The sequence below is a fragment of the Capricornis sumatraensis genome, chromosome 22 (assembly GCF_032405125.1).
Source record: "Capricornis sumatraensis isolate serow.1 chromosome 22, serow.2, whole genome shotgun sequence".
In the NCBI taxonomy this organism is placed as follows: domain Eukaryota; kingdom Metazoa; phylum Chordata; class Mammalia; order Artiodactyla; family Bovidae; genus Capricornis; species Capricornis sumatraensis.
In genome coordinates this window covers 31,791,813-31,816,784 of record NC_091090.1, presented here as the reverse complement: position 1 = coordinate 31,816,784, position 24,972 = coordinate 31,791,813, and the positions used below count along the sequence as shown (strand labels likewise).

At 44.0% G+C, this 24,972-nt stretch overlaps 1 protein-coding gene and 1 pseudogene across 1 annotated transcript; both read left to right on the top strand.

The window, feature by feature from the left end:
• Positions 1 to 3,967: 3,967 nt before the first annotated feature.
• On the top strand, positions 3,968 to 15,052 carry MUC21 (mucin 21, cell surface associated). The gene is made up of 3 exons (XM_068994170.1): positions 3,968 to 4,104; positions 13,466 to 14,492; positions 14,864 to 15,052. The coding sequence occupies exons 1-3, from the start codon at positions 3,968 to 3,970 to the stop codon at positions 15,050 to 15,052; spliced, it is 1,353 nt and encodes a 450-aa protein (XP_068850271.1).
• Positions 15,053 to 22,397: 7,345 nt separating this feature from the next.
• On the top strand, positions 22,398 to 22,926 carry LOC138069780 (histone deacetylase complex subunit SAP30L-like; annotated as a pseudogene).
• The last annotated feature ends 2,046 nt before the right edge of the window (positions 22,927 to 24,972 follow it).

Below are 24,972 nucleotides of genomic sequence, written 5' to 3'. Positions count from 1 at the left end.
ATAAGAATGGGCTATTTCCTTCTTACTGATAAAATTTCAAATGGCAAATTTGCAATCATCTATGATTTCACAGAACTAAACTTTTCATTGACAAAATCATCGAAAGTGGCTAAGTCACTCAAAGAAGGGGGCTGTTTTGATGCTTCACAACTGCAGCGTGTCCTTGGGAAAAATACTTTCAGTAATCTTTGCATCTGGTTTGATCTACATTGTTATCCCAGCCTGGTGAACTGTAAGACTGTTACCTTCTCTATCAGAGTTTTACTTTCTCACTTGACATAATACAAAGGCCACAAGAGGGAGCAAAACAGAAAATATAAATGATAGATTATATAGCAAGAAGTGGAAAAAAAGAAAGATGAAGTGGGGGCCCAAGAGAGAGGTAAGTACACGGATCTATGTGGTGTGGATAGAGGTGAGGACAAAGGAAAGTTTATCTTTAAAAAAAAAAAATAGCAGGAACTGAAACTAAGTGTTAATTTTAATTCTGGAATTCCTAAAAGACAAAGCAAAAAGACAACTACACTGTAATGCATTCCTTCTGCCAAACTAAAGACACAAGAGATTTCCTGAGAAGCAAATTGCATTTCCAGAAAAGAGCCACTCTCAAAGAAATCAAGAAATTTATCACATGAATCCTGTAATGAGACATAGACTCATAATAGAGTCTGTCTTCCACTGTGATTTTGTAAAGGACCCAAAACACATATAAAAAGGGGCATTTCTTAAATTGATCTTATCTAAAATCCAGCCCACTCAAGTTCTCCATTTCTCATTTCAAGAGCAATATTTAAAATATTTACCAGCAGAATGGCACAGGCCTTGGTTTTGGTGCAGAGCCTGAGAAGAATCCTACTGTGTCAGGGTTATTTCTTTCATCTGATTGTAGCAAGTCCTGGGGTCCTGAGGGAAGGTCTTTGATTGGAGGGACTTTGCTCAGGGGGCTATGTACAGTGTTATTTATCTACTGGTAGAGAAGAATTTTAATATTGTAACAACTGATGCGACCTGACCTTTATGCATAGATCTGGGTGTAAGTCTAGAATGGAGTATGAAGCACTATAAATTCAAAACATCTTCCCTACGCCCTGAATCCCAGTAATTTTAAGGTGATGTCTGGCTGTGATTTTCATTTTGGTGCTCCCAGGTAGATCCTCAAGTGCAGCTGCCATTCATGCTGAACACGCCCATCCAAGAGTGTGACTGTAAAGCTTTAAATAAAATAACACTTAGCAGTAAAAAAAAAAAAAAAAAAAAAAAACCAAAAAAACAAAACCTGGAACTATGCACTAAAAAAAGAATCTTTAGAAAGGGATGAACATTTGGCCCCCAACAGATTTTTCACTGTCATAGGTATCCCCACATGCTAATTCCCAGGATGAGAGTAAGGGGCTCTTTCCCCCTGTTTTTATGATTTTACCCAAGTGAAAAGAAATTCACTTTTGTAGGTGCCTCTTGTGTGTGTGTATGTTAGTCACTCAGTCATGTCTGACCCTTTGTGACCCCCAAGGACTGTAGCTCACCAGGCTCTTCCGTCCAGGGGATTTCCCAGACAAGAATACTGGAGTGGGTTGCCATGCCCTCCTCCAGGGGATCTTCCCGACACAGGCTTCAAATGTGGGTCTCCTGCACTGCAAGGCAGATTCTTTACCATCTGAGCCACCAGGGGTACCTCTAAGTACACATCAGATAAGTTGGACACACTAAGCGAGGATAACAAGAGAATACCCTTAGCAAGGACAGAGCCCCAGAAACACCCGTTCTTGTACAGAGGAGGCTTCTGAGCTTTGAGAGCTGACCTGTTTGGAGGCCTAAAGCCCCCTGCAGTTCTCCGGGGTGGGGGAGGGAGGCGGAGAGGAGTGATAGCCACATGCCAGTGGCAGAAGGCATTTCTACATTCTATTCTCCATCCTAGTTTTAACCCTCTAATATATCTCTCTTGTTTTATTTTTTTTAAATATATTTATACTTTCTCGGGATTTCCCTGGTGTTCCAGTGATTAAGAAGCTACCTTCCAATGCAGGAGATGTGGGTTCGATCCCTGGTCGAGGAACTAAGATCCCACATGCCACAGGGCAACTATTATAAGCCCATGAGCCACAACTATAGAGAAGTCCGTACACCTCAATGAATACCCAGTGCAGACGAAAAATTAAAAAAAAAAAAAATATATATATATATACACTTTCCTTTTTTGGCAGTATGTATTCCTGAAGTAGACTTCAATGTATGTAGGATGAGCCAGAGTAAATACACAATAAATAAATGACAGATCCACACACCAGCCACAAATAGCTGGCATAATTTATAATAAACTTACTTGCATTTCTTATTTCAGATTCTCTGATCTCTCCCAGTGGGGAGAACAAAATGTGGCTTATCAGCCATGAACAATCCTCTAATTTTTTAAGGTAAAGATGTAATAATAATAACTAGTACTTTATTAACTGTGTACTAGGTGCGAGGTCCTGGTCTAAAGTACAAGAAAGCGTTGTTTCTCCTTAATTCTGCTTACCCACCTTCGGGGTGTGTACTCTTATTATTCCATTTTACAGGCTAGACACTGGAGTCAGAGACTGGAGGTGCTTGTTGAAGATCACAGGGCGAGGTGGGACAGAACTGGGGCTCTAACCCAAGCCTGCTTCACAGGAGAGTCTGTGCTCTTAGCCTCAGTGTTTAAAGCTGGTTCTCCAACTTTTAGTTCTTAATGGGCCTTCCTTTATCTTAAAAAATAATTGAAGTGTAACTTACAAGAAGTGCACAGATCTCAAGCGTACACCTTGATTACTTTAAAAATGTGTACGCACCCGAATAACCACCAACCCATTCAAAATAGTGAACATTCCTAGCATCTGAGTAGTTTCTGGTGTCTACTCCCTGTCAATACCTGCCCAACCAACTAAGTATTATTCTGACTTCTAATTTATGAACTCTCATAAGTTTCTTGTTTTTACCTGCCCTCATCAACATGTGACTTTTTTTGGCTGATAAACACAATGAAAGCCTCCCTATTTCTGGGAGACTCGACTCTTGGCTGTGGATTTGCCAAGGTAGAGAGCAATGATCGTAGCATTCACATAGAGAATATGTAAGTGCAGTAATCAGCAAGGCTGTTTTCTCAGAGATGCTGAAAAAAATAAATAAACAAGAGGAAGAGAGACACACACAAAGAATGGATGAAAAGAGAAAATTTGTGATTTTTGGCAATCCAAGTTTTAATGATCTGAAAGAAAAGGATTTAACTTTAATAATATATATATTTTCTCTTTTATAAGAACTTTTAAAATAATTTTGTTTATTTATTTCTGGCTGTGCTGGGTCTTCATTGCTGTGTGGGCTTTGCTCTAGTTGTGGAGATCAGGGGCTACACTCTAGTTGTGGCACAGTGGCAGAAGGCATTTCTACATTCTATTCTATTCTACATTCTTCTCATTTCAGTGGCTTCTCTTGTGAAGCACAGAATCTAGTAAGATGCATGGACTTCAGTAGTTGCGGCTCCCGGGCTCGAGAGCACAGGCTCACCAGTTGTAGGCAGGGGCTTAGACGCACCGCAGAATGTGGGATCTTCTCGGATCAGGGATCGAACCCGTGTCCCTTGCTTTGGCAGGTGGATTCTTTACCGCTGAGCCATCAGGGAAGACCCTAGAAGGACATTTCTATTTCCCTGATAAAAAAGAGTCATTTACAACCTCCATGACCACAGAATTGGCATTGGTCTGGACCTTGACTCAGGATTGGGCTCTGGAATGTTCCATGGCCTAGAAAATGAGTTGGTTCATGGAGGAGCATAGGCTTTAGACACAGGGTAGGCCATGGAGAGTGCCATGAGCTGATGAAGGACAGGGAAGCCTGGCTTGCTGCAGTCCACGAGGTTGCAAAGAGTTGGACACGACTGAGCGATTGAACCACCACCAGGGAGGTGGTTATGGCATGAATCCTGGAGGGAGTCAAAGACATGGAAGGAGCCATGACGAGGGACATAAAGTGGGTCACAGACAAGGCCACCAAGGAGAACAAGAGGAAGGCGGGGTGCGGACACAGACTGGATATGAGGGAGGCTTTGGAAAAGGAAGTATCGCAGAAGAAGGGGGTTACAGAAGAGAGGTGAGTGATTATAAAATGGGTCGAGATGGGCTTCCAGTGGTCTTCAGAGAACTGGCCATGGAGATGGTCATGAGCAAGGTAAAAAAAAAAAAAAAAACAAAAAAACAAGAGCCAGAGAAAAGACAGAGGTCACAGAGGCAGGACAGCCAGAAATACAGAGAGTGTTCTGGAGGAGACCCGCAGCCTCATCATATTTGGACAGGAGCTCAAATTAAGATACTTCCAATGCTTCACCACAGTTCAGAACCTCTTAAGAAGTCACAGTGACCAAACGTGCAACAATTTCTCTTTGCTCTCGTAATGCACAAGTAATCATATGTGCCCTTTTCAGTTTGGAATTGTTTTTTATTTCCTCAGGACACAATGTGACTGGCAGGAAGAAGGATATTATTATTACAGCTTAAAAAAACACAAGAACTCGTATTTCTGGTGGCAAGATGACTTGTTTTTTCATTTATCTGTTTGAGCATTCTTTCTTTCCCCTCCTTTTCCCCTTTGTTACTGAGTGCTTACTATGTACTTAGGATTGTACTAGGTAACTTTAAATGCCCTATCATTTAACAAGTTTGAAATTGTAATCTCAAAACAATCTTTTGAGAACTTCTACTTTTCCGGCAAGGTAGTGGACAGGATGCATTAACCACTCCTCTTAATGAAAGCAACAAACATGCTGGATAAAGTATTGAAAAAAAATCTTTGTAAATATGTCAGTCACCTGGGTAGAAACTATCAATCAGCTGGGTAGATAGTAAGTAATGTTTAGATCAACAACCAAGAGAATGCGGAGACTCAGAGAGGCTGAGGAAAGCTTTGAACCAACCTTCATATTGAAGGCATTTATCATATTTGTGTTTAAACTTACCTTCTCACAGCTTCTTTGTATGTAAGGTACAGGAAACAAAGTCCAGGACCTACATAAGGTGTGGAGTCTAACAGGAGACTCTAAAGAAAGCTGAGACCTAAAAGGGTTAAAGCCTCAATGTTGTGGTTAAATAGAATGAAATTGTATTGCCCACTTTGCATATTGGCGATTGAGACAAATGTTTGTCTCTAAACTTGACATGGAGTGGAACCTCCCCTGAAAATTTGTAATTGCATGACATTCTTCATTTGGGTTTGTAGCTTCAACATACAAACTGGGTAGACAGAAAGCCACCTTTGACCTACTCATATCTTCCAGGTCTCCTTTATTTTGGGGGAGATTCTCACTCCCCACTTTGTCTTTTCCAAATGCTATGACAAGTAAGGAGAAAATCACTGCCACATGCTACAATTAAAATCTCAAAATACACTTAGCAACTATGTATCTATGGTTTTCCTTTGTCCTTTATTATTGCTTTCTTATTATGTACAAAACATTGTTGTTGTTTAGTCGCTAAGTCATATCCAACTCTTTTGCCACCCCATGGACTGTAGCCTGCCCAGCTTCTCTGCCCATGGAATTTCCCTGCAAGAATACCGGAGTGGGTTGCCATTTCTTTCTCCAGGGGATCTTCCTGACCCAGGGATCAAACCCACATCTCCTGCATTGGCAGGCAGATTCTTTACCGCCTGAGCAGTAAAGAGCCACCAGGGAAGCCTCCACTAAACACTGTGCTGTGCCTTTAAATACACCATCATTTATTTCTCAGAACAATCCAATGAAAACTAAATGTCTGAGTCTATAATGGGCTCCCTGCCTTGACTTAAAATACGCTGAAAAACTAAAGATGGTGGACTAAAACTTCTTCTTAGATGTATCAGTGACTTAGCAGGACAATAAGGAATGCTAAAAGGAAAGACTAAAGTTAAAGTAGGAACCCAAGGAGTAAGGGGATTACTCAAGCCAACGTTTGCCCAACCAGTGAATTTAAGCTTCTGGTAGCACAGCCTCAGTCAGACTGACCCAAGTAAGGACTCTCTTGGTAGACCTTCACATAAAACTGAAACCTTCAGGGAGAGTGTATAAACTAACCCACTCTTCCTCTAAGGAAATGTGAGCAAAGTTGCCTCTAAATTCAACGCAGAGGAAGGAAGGATGGGGAAGTATCTTTTGAGAAATAATTTGTACACAATACTTTACATGGTTTGCAGCCCCAAATCATGCAAACTTGGTAATTCAAAAGAGCTCAAGCCTATGATTTAATTTAAAGGAATCTTCAAGTGGGATTGCCTCCTTATGCTCGGCAAAAACATGCAAATTTACTGTGGATGGTCAGAACTCATTTTGGGTTTCAAAGGACTTACACACATAATAATGCAAGAAAAATAAATTTATAGTCATAAATCTCAAAGCACTAATGAGGTACCATGAGTGAAAACCAGCAAGAAACAAAACAAAACCAATAGCAGGATCAGATCCACAAAAAATCAAAGGTATTGTCATAGCTTTATGGTTGTCTACTAATACCCACTCTCCATCTTTGACAATAGAACTCTCAAGATTTAGTTGAGCACATGCCCACCCAGCAAAGGACTATATTTCCCAGACTCTCTTTCAGCTTACTGTAGCTGTGTGACTATTTCCCAGACTCTCTTGCAGCTTACTGTAGCTCTGTGACTATATACTATTATATTAAATAATGGTATAAGCACAAGCTGGGATCAAGATTGCTGGGAGAAATATGAATAACCTCAGATATGAAGATGATACCACCTTTCTGCCAGAAAGTGAAGAGGAACTAAAGAACTCTTGATGAAAGTGAAAGAGGAGAGTGAAGAAGCTGGCTTAAAACTCAATATTCAGAAAACTAAGATCATGGCATCTGGTGCCATCACTTCAAGGCAAATAGATGGGGAAATAACAGAAACAGTGACAGACTTTATTTTCTTGGGCTCCAAAATCACTACAGATGGTGACTGCAGCCATGAAATTAAAAGATGCTCGCTCCTTGGAAGAAAAGCTATGACCAACCTAGACAGTGTATTAAAAAGCAGAGACATTACTTTGCCAACAAAGGTCCATCTAGTCAAAGCTATGGTTTTTCCAGTAGTCATGTATGAATGTGAGAGTTGGACTATAAAGAAAGTTGAGCATCAAAGAACTGATGCTTTTGAACTGTGGTATTGGAGAAGACTCTTGAGAGTCCCTTGGACTGCAAGGAGATCCAACCAGTCCTTCCTAAAGGAAATCAGTCCTGAATATTCATTGGAAGGACTGATGCTGAAGCTGAAGCTCCAATACTTTGGCCACCTGATGCGAAGAAGGGACTCATTTGAAAAGACCCTGATGCTGGGAAAGATTGAAGGCAGGAGAAGAAGGGGCCAACAGAGGATGAAATGGTTGGATGGCATCACTGACTTGACGGATATGAGTTTGAGCAAACTCTTGGAGTTGGTGATGGACAAGAAGCCTGGTGTGCTGCAGTCCATGGGGTCACAAAGAGTCGAACATGACTGAATGACTAAACTGATGTGCTCCTTGGAAGAAAAGCTATGACAAACTTAGACAGTGTATTAAAAAGCAGAGACATTACTTCGCCAACAAAGGTCAACTGTGTGACTATGTTCTTATGGTGTATAAGCAATAATCTCTTGTGAAGTTAAAAAAAAAAACAAGATAAATTTAACGTACTTGATAATGCAAGAGTATGAATTGGGAGACATAATAAGAATGAAAGTGTTCCAAGATCCTTATATTGTTTGAAGGAACATAAAGTTTTCATTCCAATCCCAAAGAAAGGCAATGACAAAGAATGCCCAAACTACTGCACAATTGCACTCATCTCACATGCTAGTAAAGTGATCCTCCAAGACAGGCTTCAGCAATACGTGAACCGTGAACTTCCAGATGTTCAAGCTGGTTTTAGAAAAGGCAGAGGAACCAGAGATCAAATTGCCAACATCCGCTGGATAATCGAAAAAGCATGAGAGTTCCAGAAAAACATCTATTTCTGCTTTATTGATTATACCACAGCCTTTGACTGTGTGGATCACAATAAACTGTGGAAAATTCTGAAAGAGATTGGAATACCAGGCCACCTGACCTGCCTCTTGAGAAACCTATATGCAGGTCAGGAAGCAACACTTAGAACTGGACATGGAACAATAGACTGATTCCAAATTGGGAAAGAAGCACATCAAGGCTGTATATTGTCACCCTGCTTATTTAACTTATATGCAGAGTACATCATGAGAAATGCTGGGTTGGATGAAGCACAAGCTGGAGTCAAGATTGCCAGGAGAAATATCAATAACCTCAGATATGCAGATGACACCACCCTTATGGCAGAAAGTGAAGAGGAGCTAAAAAGCCTCTTGATGAAAGTGAAAGAGGAGAGTGAAAAGCTGGCTTAAGGCTCAACATTCAGAAAACGAAGATCATGGCATCTGGTCTCATCACTTCATGGGAAATAGATGGGGAAACAGTGGAAACAGTGTCAGACTGACTTTATTTTTCAGGGCTCCAAAATCACTGCAGATGGTGATTGCAGCCATGAAATTCAAAGACGCTTACTCCTTGGAAGGAAAGTTATGACCAACCTCAATAGCATATTAAAAAGCAGAGACATTACTTTGCCAACAAAGGTCTGTCTAGTCAAGGCTATGGTTTTTCCAGTGGTCATGTATGGATGTGAGAGTTGGACTGTGAAGAAAGCTGAGCGTGGAAGAATTGATGCTTTTGAACTGTGGTGTTGGAGAAGACTCTTGAGAGTCCCTTGGACTACGAGTAGATCCAACCAGTCCATCCTGATGGAGATCAGTCCGGGGTGTTCATTGGCAGGACTGATGCTGAAGCTGAAACTCCAATTCTTTGGCCACCTGATGGGAAGAGCTGACTCACTGGAAAAGACCCTGATGCTGGGAGGGATTGGGGGCAGGAGGAAAGGGGACGACAGAGGATGAGATGGCTGGATGGCATCACCGACTCAATGGACATGAGTTTGGGTAAACTCCAGGAGTTGGTGACGGACAGGGAGGCCTGGAGTGCTGTGATTCATGGGGTTGCAAAGAGTCGGACATGACTGAGGGACTGAACTGAACTGAACTGAAAGATTTTAATTACATTGAGACTGATAAGTATGTATGTCTTTAAGGAAAACTCTAAAAGGTAAAATCTGGAATTGAATTCAGGACCTCCTCCTCCAAATAATTTAGAGGGAAGAAGTTTTCTTTCTTAGAGTGCTATTGGCTTTCTGGCCACAGGACAGGATTACTGGGGGTCCAGAAGCCCACCTGTCCCTGACTGGCACCTCACACCTCAGCCTCAGAAACCAAGCAGGCTTGCATGCAAGCCTTTTCCAGCACACTCTGTCCCTTCTGGCTCTCAGACTCAATTATTCCAGCCACCTCCTGCTTGCCAGCTTCTTTGTAGCAGGTCTAACATGTCAAGGATGCCTGTTCACCTATAAATAAACTACCTGAGACGTTGCCTGTTCCATGAAGCTTCTCCTCACTGGCAGGGAATGGAGACAGCTGACTTTGATCATGTGGACTGCACTGGAACTCCCATCAACCCCACCCCCTCGCCCTGGCCCCAAGAAGTCTTCCCCATGAACTCCTCAAACCCTCCACTCATTTGCATCACTTCAGTCATGCTCATTTAGCCAACTGTGTGTCCTTTCTCCCGCTGGATCTGCGTCCACACCCAACTCGAAGTTCCTAAGGAACTTGGACCATGTATCTCCCTCTCCCAACAGAGGTGAGGTCTCCTGATGTGGTTCCCATGCTATACCCTCCTGGGAGATGCTTCATTAAGTCTGATGAGAAGCAACATTTGAAGGGTCCCAGGGACGAAAAGCTCCTATGAATTACTCTGAAGACAAACAAGAAGGGAACCTCTATGGTTGAGAATCAAAAGGTGGCCCTTGAGGATGGGGAGGGAAAGATTGGGAGTTTGGGATTAGCAGATAGAAACTATTATACATAGGATAAAGAACAAGGTCTTACTGTATAGCCCAAGAAACTATATTAAATCATAGAGGAAAAGAGTATGAAAAAGAATCTATATATCTGTGTAACTGAATCACTTTACAGCAGAAATTAATACAACATTGTAATCAGCTATACTTCAATAAAATTTTTAAAAGGGAGGGCCTATATCACCCCTTCACCTGCTATGAATATGACAAGTAGTTTGTTCCTGCGTATTCAACACTCTCTCCCACCCTCATCCCCCATGCCTCAGAGACCCCAAAGATAACTACATTGCCCATGGGTCTCTCTTTCCCTGTTCAGTCATTGTGTATTGTTGAATGCCTACTGCATACTCAGCAATGTACCATCTGTCTTCTGCCTGTATCCCAGGAGCCCAGATCCCTAGTTACTACTCTCTTTGAAGTCTCATATTTTTTTGATTCGGAGATGTGGGGTCCTGCCCCCTCAGCTCAGTCTGTTAGAGTTTCTTTCATGCTAAAAGCAAACACACAGCACTTCATGACTAGGAAACAAAGTCGTGAACTGGAACAGGTTTCTGACCCCATTTTTGCCTCAAGGGTGGGTCCCTTCCACTCTGACAATCTTGATCTCCTTATCCAATCCTACTTCCTGCTCAAACCCAGCCCAATGCCCTGCCTAGTGTGATCACATCATTCTCCTTTCTCACCTTCCTCTTGACCCCCAGCCTATTCCTTCCCAGACTCAGTATTGTTTTGTTACTTGCTCATAGTTGTTTGAAAAACAGGTCAATATCCCAACTCCTCCCCAACTTATATGAAGCTATAAAGGCCCCTGCAGCTTATCCATGATAAAGAAAGAGGCAACAACATCGTGTGAAGAAAGCTTAAGTAGCCCAGGCATCTCATCTCCCACCACTCAAGCTCAAGATTCTTTCCAAGAACATATACTTAGGAGACCTAAGCTCTTGGAAGCTCCAGCCTTTATCTCTTCACCTTGAACTCTCCTTTCTCAAGATACTGTTCTTTGTCTTCTAGGTCTTGGCCACATCTGGGATCCAAGCACCTTGTTTACCAGCCACGAAGAGGAAGATCAAGATGAAGAAAAGAAACATTCGCCTTAAGTATTGCTTACTGTTGCATCTCCTACTATTACAACATGGTGAGTGCTTTTCTTTAAAGGTGGGTGATCTGTGAACTTTTGAGAGATTGTGGGAGATGATGATCACCACTAGGAACAGCTCTGGTTTTCCTCCATAGACTGAGGGTCATTTCACTCCAATCACTTCAGTCTAATAAGGTATCACCCAGGAGGCAGTCAAGCACAGTGCTTAGAACTGTGGCCTTGGTGTCTAGTTGTCAATGTTTGAATCATGGCTCCATCTGTTACCTACGCACTTTAGGTTAGTTAGCTGCTCTGTGCCTCAGTTTATGCATCTATAAAATGGCAATAATCCATGAGATATGGCTAGAGGGCCAAATATTAATAACAAGAAAAATTGACTTATTTAAAAATATTCCTCTTCTATATTCTATAGTCTTAATTTTCCTCCTGTCCTTAATCCTGATTCCCAATCAGTGTAAGTCAGCCTCAGACCAAGGAGAAAAGGATTTAAGAGTCGAAACTAACCCCCACTCTGTTCCATACTTCTGACACTCTATTAAACACCCCTTGGGCCATCTTCTATTGTGCAACTAGGAAGCATGACTTCTAAGAGAATCCTTTAATTTTTATTTTGGCTGTGCCACATGACTTGCAGGATCTCAGTTCCCCAAACAGGGAATGAACCTGAGCCATTTGGCAGTGAAAGTGCCGAATCCTAACCGCTAGACACCAGGGAACTCCCTGAGAATTCATCATCTTGTATCAAAATGAGCCCTCATAGAATTTTGATGCACCTATTCTGTTCTTCAAAACTTCTCAGATCAAATCCATTTCCTCTTTTACATATCACCCCTACTCTTGTTTATCTCAGTTTCTTTTTTAAAATTATACCTTATGTGTGTATATGCTTTGGGCTGTGCTGAGTCCTTCTGTGCTGTGAGCGGGCTTTCTCTAGTTACAGCAAGTGAGGGCTACTCTCTGGTTGCTGTGCTCAGGATTCTCACTGTGGTAGCTTCTCTTGTTGTGGCTTGAGGGCTCTGGAGTACACAGGCTTCAGTAGTTGCGGTACATGGACTTAGTCGCCCTGTGGCACCTGGAATCTTTCCAGACCAGGGATCGAACCTGTGCCCCTGCATTGGCAGGCACACTCTCAACCACTGGACCACAAAGAAGTCTTCATCTCAGTTTCTTATTTAGTTTTACTCATGATTCTGATCTTAACTCCAATTTGTACTCCATTGCAGACTTCAGCGGGGAGCAGGGCTTTCCCCAAATAGAGCTAAATTCTAGTCGTATATTATAGCTCAGTACATAAAGCATCTACCTACAATGCAGGAGACCTGGGTTCAATTCCTGGGTTGGAATTTCCCCTGGAGAAGGAAATGGCAACCCACTTCAGTATGCTTGCTGGAGAATCCCATGGACAGAGGAGCCTGGCAGGTTACAGTTCAGGGGATCCCAAGAGTCAGACATGACTTAGCGCTTTCTTTCTTTCTAATCCTATGTTAGTTCAAATAAGCCTGAGGGAAAAATACACCTGTGTGGGGTGAGGTGATAGGCACTCAGGTCCAAGTTAGTAGTAAAATGAACCAGAAATGAGATAAATTTTATGTGGGGAGCCTGAGTATCTTTGTCCTTCAAGGGAGTGAGAGGCAAAAAACAGGCACAAACTTAACTCCACCTGAGCCTTCAGGAAGGTGGAAATGCTTCCCTGTACCTGTAGATTTTGATTTGCAGACCTTAATCCTGGGAGATCTTTTATATTTCAGCTACATATAACTTGTTCTTTTCTGATCTTTGCCTTGTGCTCAGGAGCTCCTGGAACTTAAATACATATATAATCACTCAGATACCTAGTCTTATCTCAGATTCTGATTCATTTAGTCTGGAGTGGTTTGCCTAGAAATCTTTATTTTTAACAAGCTTCCCAGATAATTCTGATATAGATGGTTTCTGAATAACACTCAGAAATATTTTTCAAGAAAGAAGCTATACCAATGTATACATTTAAAAATGTATTAGCCAATGTATACATTTCACCTGGGTTCTACAATTCCTTTATAATACTTTTTATCTGTGTTAAATATTGTACAGCAGTTGATGGAATAAGCTCATTCTCGGTGAAATTAGGTCATGTAACTCTGGTTTTAGAGGTGGATGTGGAGGATGGCTTAGCTTGGTGGTTAAAAATGCAGATTCAATAGCCTGGGTTCAAATTCCTGTTCTACTACTTACTAGCTGTATAAACTTGGGCAAGTGTCAACGTTTATAAGCCTCAATTTTTTCATCTTAGCTGTTGATAATAATAATATCTATTTCATTGGGCTGTAGTGAAACATTAAATAGAATTATCCAGGTAATGAATTTAACCAGGCATTGAGCAGAAAGTATATATGCTCAATATATGTCATCATTTATAATTATCATTAGGCGTAACCTCTAGTACAGCTGTCAACAATGAATCCAGCCCAACTTCCAGTGAACCCACTACAGCCACCACTGGATCCAGTGCAACCTCCAGTGAGACTAGTATAGCCACGAACACTGCACCCAGCACAACCCATGGTAGTCCTACCACAGCCACTAATGCTGGATCCCAAGAGACCTCCAGTGGATCCAGCACAACCTCCAGTACTGAACCCACCGTGACCTCTGAAGGATCCAGCACAACCTCTGACACTGAATCCAGTGTGACCTCTGGAGGGGCCAGCACAACCTCTGACACTGGATCCAATGTGACCTCTGGAGGGGCCAGCACAACCTCTGACACTGGATCCAGCACGACTTCTGGAGGGGCCAGCACAACCTCTGACACTGGATCCAGTGTGACCTCTGGAGGGGCCAGCACAACCTCTGACACTGGATCCAGTGTGACCTCTGGAGGGGCCAGCACAACCTCTGACACTGGATCCAGTGTGACCTCTGGAGGGGCCAGCACAACCTCTGACACTGGATCCAGTGTGACCTCTGGAGGGGCCAGCACAACCTCTGACACTGGATCCAGCGTGACCTCTGGAGGGGCCAGCACAACCTCTGACACTGGATCCAGCATGACCTCTGGAGGGTCCAGCACAACCTCTAGTACTGGATCCAGTGTGACCTCTGGAGGGTCCAGCATGACCTCTAACACTGGATCCAGCATGACCTCTGGAGGGGCCAGCACAACCTCTGATACTAGATCCAGCATGACCTCTGGAGGGTCCAGCACAACCTCTGATACTGGGTCCAGCACAGCCTCCAGTGGGACCAGCACAGCCTCCAAAACTGGATCCAGTGCAACCACGGGAGGCTCTGATACCTCTTTTCCAACTGGAACACAAACAACTCCTGGCAAAAGTAGCACAAGTGCTGGAACTCCAGCGGAGGAAGTGAAGCCCAGTGGGTCCCTGAAGCCGTGGGAAATCTTCCTCATCACTCTGGTCTCAGTTGTAGTGGTCGTGGGATTCTTTGCTGGGCTCTTCTTCTGCGTGGTGAGTGCCTAATACGTAGGAAAGTGCCTGGGGGGAAGGAGTAGCAGGAACATAAGGAAATGAAGTGTGAGTAGTAGGACCATCAAGTTAGGGGTGAGTAGGGAGGAAAGAAAGATTAGGAGAAAGGTTCTAAAGAGAAACAGCAAGTTAGAAACAGAGGAACCAATCAACGTGCAGAGGAAACTATTGACTTGTGGGGAAGGAGGGGGAAAGGAGCGCAAAAGAAGAAATAAAGACTGTAAAGACTGGTGAAAGAACTACCATTTGAGGGAGATGATTTAAAAGGGAAGAAGATTCCAGCAAGAGTCCCTGGTGAAAGCTTGCTGGGGGTGGGGACCCAATTCTGAAAGGATTCTGCCTTCTTTTTCTAGAGAAACTCCCTGTCCCTGAGAAATGTCCTTGACACAGCTGTCTACCGCCCCCATGGCCCCAACCTCGGCCGGGGCCCTGGAGGGAATCACGGAGCCCATCACAGGCCTAGGCGGAGCCCTGCCAGGTCCTGGAACAGACCCATATCCTCAGTAACCATGGAGATGAACGAAAGTCACAGTGGGTTCTGAGAGGCTGCTGAAGCCATGGAGCCACATTCCTCAGAGAGAAAGCCAGCCCGGGGGACCAGAGATCTGAGTGTCCATTCATTCGTCCCCAGGAGCCCCCTCTCATCTTCATTTGGGTCCCTGCAGGCTTGAGGAAGACACTTCCTCTTTCTCTCTTGCTTTTACCAGATGTTCGGAAGAGACTCTGTTGGTCTTTAAGCTAAGAAATAAACACATGAAATTAAATCACAGAGAGAACTTGTGTGTGCACATGAGTGGGTATCTGCCGTGTTGAGTTGAATCTCCTGGTTGTATGAGAGAACCGCATGCTGGAATCCGTTTGGCATTCAGAATCTCCACTGTAAAATTTGGACACCTCATTCATATCTGTCCCCTTTTTCTAATTCTTTTTTCCCCAAGCAGGAACCCTATGTCCCAAGACTCCCAGACTGACAGAACTGAATTGGGAGAGATGAGAAAGGAGGGCAGCTGCCAGGATCCTACAGGCTCATGGGATTAGGCCTGCGGTTCATAGAGATTGCATTATAGCACATGCAGAACCCAGAGCATGAAAGGTAGTGGTTTCCTGTTGGCAGGGCGGTGTCACTCAAAAGTCACAGTATCCAGGCCATTTACATTTGCTCCTGACTTGGGTTACTTGTCAGAGTAAAGGTGCTAGTTGATGCTTTCACTCTGAGAGTGCTGCCTTTGGAAGCAGAGAGAAAGTGCTTCCTGTTTTTATTGAGGGAAAGACTTCCTGACTTTACCAAGAGGCTCATGGCAGGAACACCTGGGGTAAAGCCGAGATTCTCATGAATTCCCCTTCCACAGGGGCTGCACATACCCCTTTCAAGGTCTAGGATAGAAGGCTACCTGATCCGACAGGTCTTGGAAGACAGAGAAGAGCTGTGTTGAAAAAGGCTAGTGGCTCTGAATCCATGAGGCAGTGACAGGGCTTCCACCTGGGACAGAGCCCTCAGGAAAGAACTAGCAGGTTGTGGGTGGGTTCACCCCAACTCACAGCAGTGGGAACTGCTCTGCCTTCCACCACTCACTGGGTTTCTCAAGTGTCAGCAAACCAGACAGCTGATCCTAGTCAACGAGGCCATGATAGGCCATACGCAGGCCCACCGCCACCACCACCACCATCTTACCTAAACGGACCCAGCAACCAGAAGGAGAAGCTGAGTTGACCCCCCTAGAAAGTTGCCTCCCACTGGTGTGAACTGTGGAAAATATAATGTGAAAAATGTGCAAATAAATGAGATTGGGGAATTATTTAAAGGTAGTTTATTTAAATAATTTAAAATTGCAAAACATGCATTTTCACATTTAAATTGTAATAGACAAATTTAAGGAAGTTGGCTGAGAATAAAATTAATTATCTGGAAGATCAAGTGAGAAAAGTAGCTCAATTAGACGCAACAAATCAGAGATGAAAATCACCCAGAAAATAGAAGACACTTGGAGGATTGATTCAGGAGGACTAACACATGAGTAGTAAAGTTCAAAACAGAGAAAAAAGGAAGAGATAGACCAGAGGGAGTAAAAGAACAAGAGGGAAGAAATAATTTAGTCTGCAATTCAAAAGCGCTTATTAATGACTGTAAATATACTAAGCCCCATTCAGTTAATTTTAGTTCAGTCGCTCAGTCATGTCCAACTCTTTGCTAACCCATGGACTGTAGCACACCATGCTTCCATGTCCATCACCAACTCCCAGAGTTTACTCAAACTCATGTCCATTGAGTCGGTGATGCCATCCAACCATCTCATCCTCTGTCATCCCCTTCTCCTCCCACCTTCAATCTTTCCCAGCATCAGGGTCTTTTCAAATGAGTCAGTTCTTTGCATCAGGTGGACAAACTATTGGAGTTTCAGCTTCAGCATCAGTCCTTCCAATGAATGAATATTCAGGACTGATTTCCTTTAGGATGGACTGGTTGGATCTCCTTGCAGTCCAAGGGACTCTCAAGAGTCTTCTCCAACACCACAGTTCAAAAGCATCAGTTTTTCAGCACTCAACTTTCTTAATAGTCCAACTCTCACATTCATACATGACAATGGGAAAAACCATAGCTTTGACTAGATGGACCTTAGGGCTTCCCTGGTGGCTGAGAAGGTAAAGCGTCTGCCTGCAATGCAGGAGACCTGGGTTCGATCCCTGGGTCAGGAAGATCCCCTGGAGAAGGAAATGGCAACCCACTCCAGTGTTCTTACCTGGAAAATCCCATGGACAGAGAAGCCTGGTAGACTACAGTCCATGGGATAGCAAAGAGTGGGACACGACTGAGTGACTTCAAATCAATTCACTTCACTTCACTTCACTTCAGATGGGCCTTTGTTGGCAAAGTAATGTCTCTGCTTTTTAATATGCTGTCTAGATGGTCATAGCTTTTCTTCCAAGGAGTGAGTGTCTTTTAATTTCATGGCTGCAGTCACCATCTGCAGTGATTTTGGAGCCCCAAAAAATAAAGTCTGGCACTGTTTCCAATGTTTTCCCATCTATTTGCCTTGAAGTGATGGCACCAGATGCCATGATCTTAGTTTTCTGAATGTTGAGCTTTAAGACAACTTTTTCACTCTCCTCTTTCACTCTCATCAAGAGGCTCTTTAATTCTTCTTTGCTTTCTGCCATAAGAATGGTGTTATCTGCATATCTGAGGTTATTGATATTTCTCCCAGCAATCTTGATTCCAGCTTGTGCTTCATCCAGCCCAGCATTTCTTATGATGTACTCTGCATGTAAGTTAAATAAGCAGGGTGACAATATACAGTCTTGACGTACTCCTTTCCCAATTTGGAACCAGTCAGTTCCATGTATGGTTCTAACTGTTGCTTCTTGACTTGCATACAGATTTCTCTGGAGGCAGGTCAGGTGGTCTGGTAGTCCCATCTCTTGAAGAATTTTCCACAGTTTGTGGTGATCCACACAGTCAAAGGCTTTGGCGTAGTCAATAAAGCAGAAGTAGATTTTTTTTTGGAACTCTCTTGCTTTTTTGATGATCCAACAGATGTTGGCAATTTGATCTCTGGTCCCTCTGCCTTTTCTAAACCCAGCTTGAACATCTGGAAGTTCACCATTCACATACTGTTGAAGCCTGGCTTGGAGAATTTTGAGCATTACTTTGCTAGTGTGTGAGATGAGTACAATTGTGCAGTAGTTTGAACATTCTTTGTCATTGCCTTTCCTTGGGATTGGAATGAAAACTGACCTCTTCCGGTCCTGGGGCCACCACTGAGTTTTCCAAATTTGCTGTTATATTGAGTGCAGCACTTTAACAGCATCATTTTTAGGAATTGCAATAGTTCAACTGGAACTCCATCACCTGCACTAGCTTTGTTCATAGTGATGATTCCTAAGGCCCACTTGACTTTGTAAACCGTATTAATATATCTATTTTAAACAGATGAACTATATGCAATATAAATTATATCTCAATAAAGCTGTAAAAATGTTATACAGCAGGCATAACTTGTGACTAAAATTTTTGATTTCCAAAGATAAACAGCAATAGGCACTTCAAAATAGAGGGAAATGAAAAGGGAGAGCACCACAGTGAGTAACTCAGCTTGTGGTTAATTCACATAGTTATGCTGTGAACATCTCATTATTGCCAGCAACTGGAGTGTGTACGTAGGGTTAAGAAGCATCATGACTCAGCTTTCATCGTGGGATCCACTTACATGAACGAAACACATTTTAACCTGACGAAACCCCAGCTCACCCAGCAGGTTTGACCCAAGCAGAGGTCTAGGCAGTGGATGGGATTAAGCACTTTTGCACTGCTGGCCTAGCACAATGATCCTTAAATGGAGTCTGTGCATATTCTTGGAGGTATATGAAGGCCTCTAAAGAGTGTTATGCAGGAGTGGGGTATCTTAATGGGTGGGAATCATCGTCCCAATTTTCAGCTTCCATATGGCTTTTTCTGCCTGTGGTCAAAGCATCAGCTAGTTATACTTTTGTAGTTCCCCTTCTACAGCCACCCACCCTTTACCTTCCAGCCCCTATATTATTATGGTGCATTTCCCTGAGGTGCAGAAAATTCCAGGGTGCAGACTTCCCTGGTGGTCCAGTGGTTAAGAATCTGCCTGCCAATGCAGGGGATGCAGGTTTAATTCCTGGCTGGTGAACTAAGGTGCCACATGTCACAGAGCAACTAAGACCAGGTGCCACAAGAAAAGATTCCACACGATGAAGAGTCCATGTGTTGCAAGTAAGACCCGATGGAGCTAAAGAAATAAATATAGTTTTGAAAAGTCTACAAATAATAAATGAAGGAGAAAAGAGAACACTCCTACACTGTTGGTGGGGATGTAAATTGGTACAGCCATAATGGAAAACAGTATGGAGGTCCCTTAAAAAAATGAAAAGAGAGTTACCATATGATCCTGCAGTCCCACTCTTGGGCATGTATCCAGAGAAAACTCTGATTCAAAATGATACATGAACCCCAATGCTCATAGCAGCACTATTTACAACAGCCAAGACATGGAAGAAAAATTCCATAAAAGACATGGAAGATATCCACTGACAGATAAATGGATAAGATGTGGTGTATATATATATACAATGGACTATTGCTCAGCCACAAAAAAAAAATAATGAAATAATGCCATTTGCAGCAACATGGATGGATCTAGAGATTATCATATTCAGTGAAGTTAGTCAGACAGAAAAACACAAATATCATATGATACCACTTATGTGGCTTCCCAGGTAGCTCAGTGGTAAAGAATTTGCCTGCCAATGCTGGAGGCCCAGGCTTGATCCCTGGATTGGGAAGATTCCCTGGTTTGGGGCTTCCCTGGTAGCACGGTCGGTAAAATATCTACCTGCAATACAAGAGACCCAGGCTTGATCCCTGGATTGGGAAGATCCCCCGGAGAAGGAAATAACAAGCCACTTCAGTATTCTTGCCTGGGATATTCCATGGAGAGAGGAGACTGGTGGGCTGCAGTCCATGGGGTTACAAGAGCTGGACACAGCAGAGAGACTAAACCACCATCACCAAGAGTCAGGTACCAGACAACTAAAGACCACCCCTATTGCCCAAGCCTGCTGAAATTATTCATGCTAGCCAATCCTAAATATAGAGAACCTAAAAAATGATACAAATGAACTTATTTACCAAACAGAAATAGACTCACAGACTTATGGTTACCAAAAAGACAGTCAGGGGGAGGGAGATATATTAGAAGTTTGAGATTAATATATGCATGGTCCTATATATTAAAAAAGTAAACAACAAAGGACTTCCTGTATAACACAGGGAACTATATTCAATATCTATAATAATAATAATATAGTATAATCCATAATGGAAAAGAATCTGAAAATGAATATGTATAATATATATATTATATATATATTACTGAATCAACTTGCTGTACACTTAAAACTGACACAACATTGTAAATTAACTATACTTCAATTTTTAAAAATCCTCAAGGTGGGAAAAACTTGGAAAAGGATAAACCATTCATTTTTATACCTCTGACTTTTTAATCTAGATCTGCTACAATACATTTGCTGTGCTTTGCTTTGCTTACTGTTGTTAATTTCAAGTTCAGTGTGAGTAAAATAAATACCTGGGAAAAAAAGTGAGTTTGTGATTTTAGTCAACCAACCAGGTGGATTGTGAAATGTGAGAGGATTACTCTTAAAATATTCACATCTTTCTCCTTTAGAGGGATACTCTTCTGTCTCCGAGAAACACTTATTATACCCATGATTTTGGCCTGGGTCCACTGTTCTGCAGCCTCGACAATAAACTGAGTCGTGGAGGGGCCTGTGGCCTTGGCCATGAAGAAAGCTACAATGTGGCCCATGAACTGAGTCACAGTCATGAAGGTGATTGTGAAAATGAGTCACCGAGGTTTCTACTGAAGAGGCCATGATGAAAACCACAGGCTTGGGGCCGCGAACGAAACCATGGAAGAGGACACACCAGTGAGAGCCACAGAGCAGATCTTAGTGGAGTCATTGAAGAGGGCATGGCCACAGATGCTGGGAGTGGGAGACATGTTAAGGGAGGAAACCTTGATGGAGAAGAAGACCATGGAGGTGAAGACAAAGAACCATGATGAGGGAGTGAGTCGTGATGGAAGACCAGGATGCTCCCAGGGAATAGCCATAGGCTATGGCCTGTGTCAAGGACAAGAGTAAGCAAAGCCTTCCCATGTCTGACAAGCAAAGTTACAGTGTTGGAGCAGAGTGTTGTTTCAGAAGAGACTCATAGCTTCATCAGGCTTAGCAATGATGTCAAGCAAGTACGTTCCCAGGGCTCTCCTCATAACTTAGAATTCTAGGATCAAGGACGTTGCTTGACTGGGTATTGGGATGGGCACAGTAACAGAGCTTACGGTCACTGCTTCCCCATCTTTCCTCCACTCAGTTCATTTCAGTGTCCTCCAGAGCTTGACTTTGTCTTTAAGAAGAGTCTTCCTCCCTTCCTGTGTCTCCTCCAGACGTTGTGTGATGAAGAAGAAAATATAGCCACTCTGAGAAATAAACATACTCTAAGAAATTAAAGTTTATCAATGCATGTTGACCATGAAATGGTCATCTTTTTAACTTTGTGTTTGTTTTGCTATCATTTTGCTTCTGAGTGACTTCTACGATTTCTTTTTTAAATATACCATCGTTTAGTTCTCACAGCAATCCCATGAAGTTCAAATTATAATCCCTATTAAGTAGATGAGAAAAATGTCACTCAGAAAAAAACAGCCAAGGTGCGGAGCCTTGGGCGGGCGGAGGCCGGGCGGCCCGGGCGCTGCCTCGGGACTCGGACTCGGGACTCGGACTCGGGACTCGGCGCAACCAACCGAGCGGCTGCAGGGGTGGGGCGGGCTAGACGAGCAGCAGGGGACCGGGCGCCGCGCAGGGAGGCCGCGCCACCCCGGGGGAGCTGCCCGGCGGCGAGTTCGCCCCGCAGCTGAAATAAGGCTGGAGCCGGCGGGGGCCCTCAGAACCCTCTGGCAACCCGGCCCGGAGTCTTCGGGAAGCAGCTGCTTCCTGGGACGCCCTCCTGGACGTCCCCGCCGAAGGGTAACGGTTCAGGGCCCCCGGCAGACGGCGCCTCCGGGAGAGTCCCGGCGGGGCCCTGCAAGCCGCGGGAGACCACCCCCGGGGTGCGGGCAGGGAGAAAGGGGCTCGGTGGAGACGCGGGCCGGGAACCGAAGGAGCCGGAGCGCGGCGGCGCGGGGCCGGGCCTCCCGCGAGCGGGGCTGGGCAGCGCCTCGGCTGGAGACGGGCTCTGGGACTCTCTTGTGCAGGGGGCCTCGGCGACCTGCCTCGCGGGGAGCACGGCTACGGAGTGGCCTAGGGGACCTTCCCCCAGAGAGGCCGGCCCAGGACTAGCAGATGAACGCCTTTAGCACCGAGAAGAACTGCCGCGAAGGGCCCCCTGCCGCCCCCGCCACCGCCCCGGGCTGCGGCCTGAGCTGCCTCCTCAGCGAGGACTGCCCCGCCCGAGGGCAGCGCCTCCTTCAAGCAGAGTCCAGAAGAGCATCTCACAGAAGAAACTCAAGCTGCACATCGACAAGAGCGTAAGGCAGCTGTATATTTGCGATTTCCACAAGAATTTCATCCAGAGTGTACAAAATAAAAGGCAGAGGAAGACAAGGGACGATGGCGGAGATTTTCCTGAGCACGACACAGACATTCCTGAGGCTGATCTGTTCCAGCCGCAGGTGAACACTCCGACGTTATAAACGACCCTACAAATTGCAGATCAGGCTTCACTAAGGCCCAGTTAGCAGAAACCGACAGCCAACACTTCAGCAACATACCTGTGAATGAAAAGGAGACCCTCACTTTCTTCATCTACATGGTGAGGAGTGACAAGAGTGGGCTGGACCAGAAGTCAGAGGGTGGCAAGCAGCTTGAGTGATGATGAGGCACACCTTCAAGGAATGAAGTGTGATGCTTAATACACAGCTGACATCTGCTCCATTTAAGTCCATAATGACTGCTAAATTTTGTTGTAAATAAAAAAGTTTGAAAGATAAAAAAAGAAAAACAGCTAATATATCAGTAAACCAGTGCTGTAAGACAAGTCCTATTACTCCAATATATTGTCGAGAAAAACATCTTTCTACTTAGAAATGTTCCTGGGATTTTTACCTGAGATCCCAATACCAACTTGTTACTGACCACACTCCTCATCCATCCCCACATGGGACTTCCCATCACAGACAGTGGGCAGGTCAACAACCAAGGCCTTTCCTAAGACATCCTAGAATCTGCTTCCTCCCACCCAAAAGCTCATTTTCTACCACAACCCATTCTCTTCCTGCTTTTAAAACTCATTCACAGTTCTTTTCTATCTTAGATATAAGCTCCAAAATAACACAAATCTGTTTTGTTTACTGGAGTACGATGTCTGACACATAGGAGGAAATCACTAAATATTTGTGGGATGAATATACATCTCCTGCTTGTCAGCTCACTTCCCTCCATCTTCACAGGCAATGAATATTCTTTCACACAAACATCTAAAGAATCTGAAATGGGGGGATTCCCTAGCTGTCCAGTGGTTAGAACTCCATACTCTCACTCCAAGTACCCAGGTTTGATCCCTGGTTGGGAACTAAATCCCATAAGATGACCAGCCCTCCCTGAAAAGAGAATGTGAAATGGTTCCTCTACCAGAAAACCTCTGTGTCTAGAGAAGGTGGAGACAGCTTGCTTTGATTACACATAATATCAAATTAAAACTCCCATAGAATCCTCTCCTGATTTTTTTTGGCATGAACTGTGAATGAAGGCACCATCAATCCCGTCAGGGGATTGTCAAAGCCCCATTACTGTCTTTGTTTTATCCTCCTCTTCCAGCTGTCTTTGTTTCATTTCTGCTGGTCTCATCTACTATCTAAACAAGCTAGTAATGTGCCCTCAGCTCCCTGGCAAACTGGCACAGTCCTAAGTGTAGGAATTTCTTTGATCATTCCGCTTGTCTGGCATGCAGCACTGATGAGAAGAACCAACTGAAGTTCCTTGGGTGGATAAGTTAACATATCATCCGGATATGTTAGTCCGGATGATACTGGACAATGAGATTCACAGTGACAGTGAATCTCATTTTATGTGTCCTCCCAACTAAGTTCTGTTCATCAAGTCTTTCTTCTCACACTCCCTGCCCTGCCCAGTCATCCCGGTTACTCAGGACTTCTCTCCAGGAAGCAAGGTCTTGAGCTGAACAGATTTTTAACCCCATCTGTGCCTCAGAGGAGGAGTTCCCTCCACTGTGACAATTTGATCCCCTTGAACTGTACAACTTCCTGCTCCTCCCCAGGCCCTGCCTAAGGGGACCACGTCATCTTCCATTCTTATGCATCTCTTGGCCTCTACAGCCCTCTTCTCTGAGTTCAGATATTCTGTTACCTGCCCATAGCTGGAAGAACAACAGGTCACATACCCAGCCCCTGCCCAGCCCCAGTGATACTATAAAGACCTTCTTCGAAAGAGAAAGTAAGAGGTGACACTCTGTGAAGGGATCCTAAGGCACCAGGCATTCAGTCTGCAGCCCCAGGTGCCCCCTACTGGTATTTTTCCTTAGGTTGAGGACCTATTCTTTGGAGACCCAAACTCCCAGCACTCCAGCCTCAGATCTCCACCTTGAGATTCTTCAGAAAGAAGAATCTCAGAATTTTTTCTTTCCATTCTAGGCCTAATCACATCTGGGATTCAGGAAACCTCCTTTCCAGGCGTGGCAGTCAGAGTGTCTCAAGATGAAGGAAAAAGCGTTTTCCCTTGACTGCTGGCTGTTGTTTCATCTTCTACTACTTTTAGGAAATGGTGAGTGATATAATCTTGAAGTCTGAATAGGGTTTGGGGAAAATGTTATCTAGTCCTGGCACGCACACTCTGCCTGTTAGCTCTCATTCTCATCAAAGAAGTAAGGACAGATATTTCGCTTTATTCTCTTCCATCCAGC

Excerpts from the sequence above, each read along its gene's own strand:
- MUC21 (XM_068994170.1), top strand. The coding sequence starts at position 3,968 with ATGACGAGGGACATAAAGTGGGTCACAGACAAGGCCACCAAGGAGAAC. Across the intron at positions 4,105-13,465 it reads AAGGGGGTTACAGAAGAGAG|TACAGCTGTCAACAATGAAT; the intron begins GTGAGTGATTAT and ends CGTAACCTCTAG. Across the intron at positions 14,493-14,863 it reads CTGGGCTCTTCTTCTGCGTG|AGAAACTCCCTGTCCCTGAG; the intron begins GTGAGTGCCTAA and ends TTCTTTTTCTAG.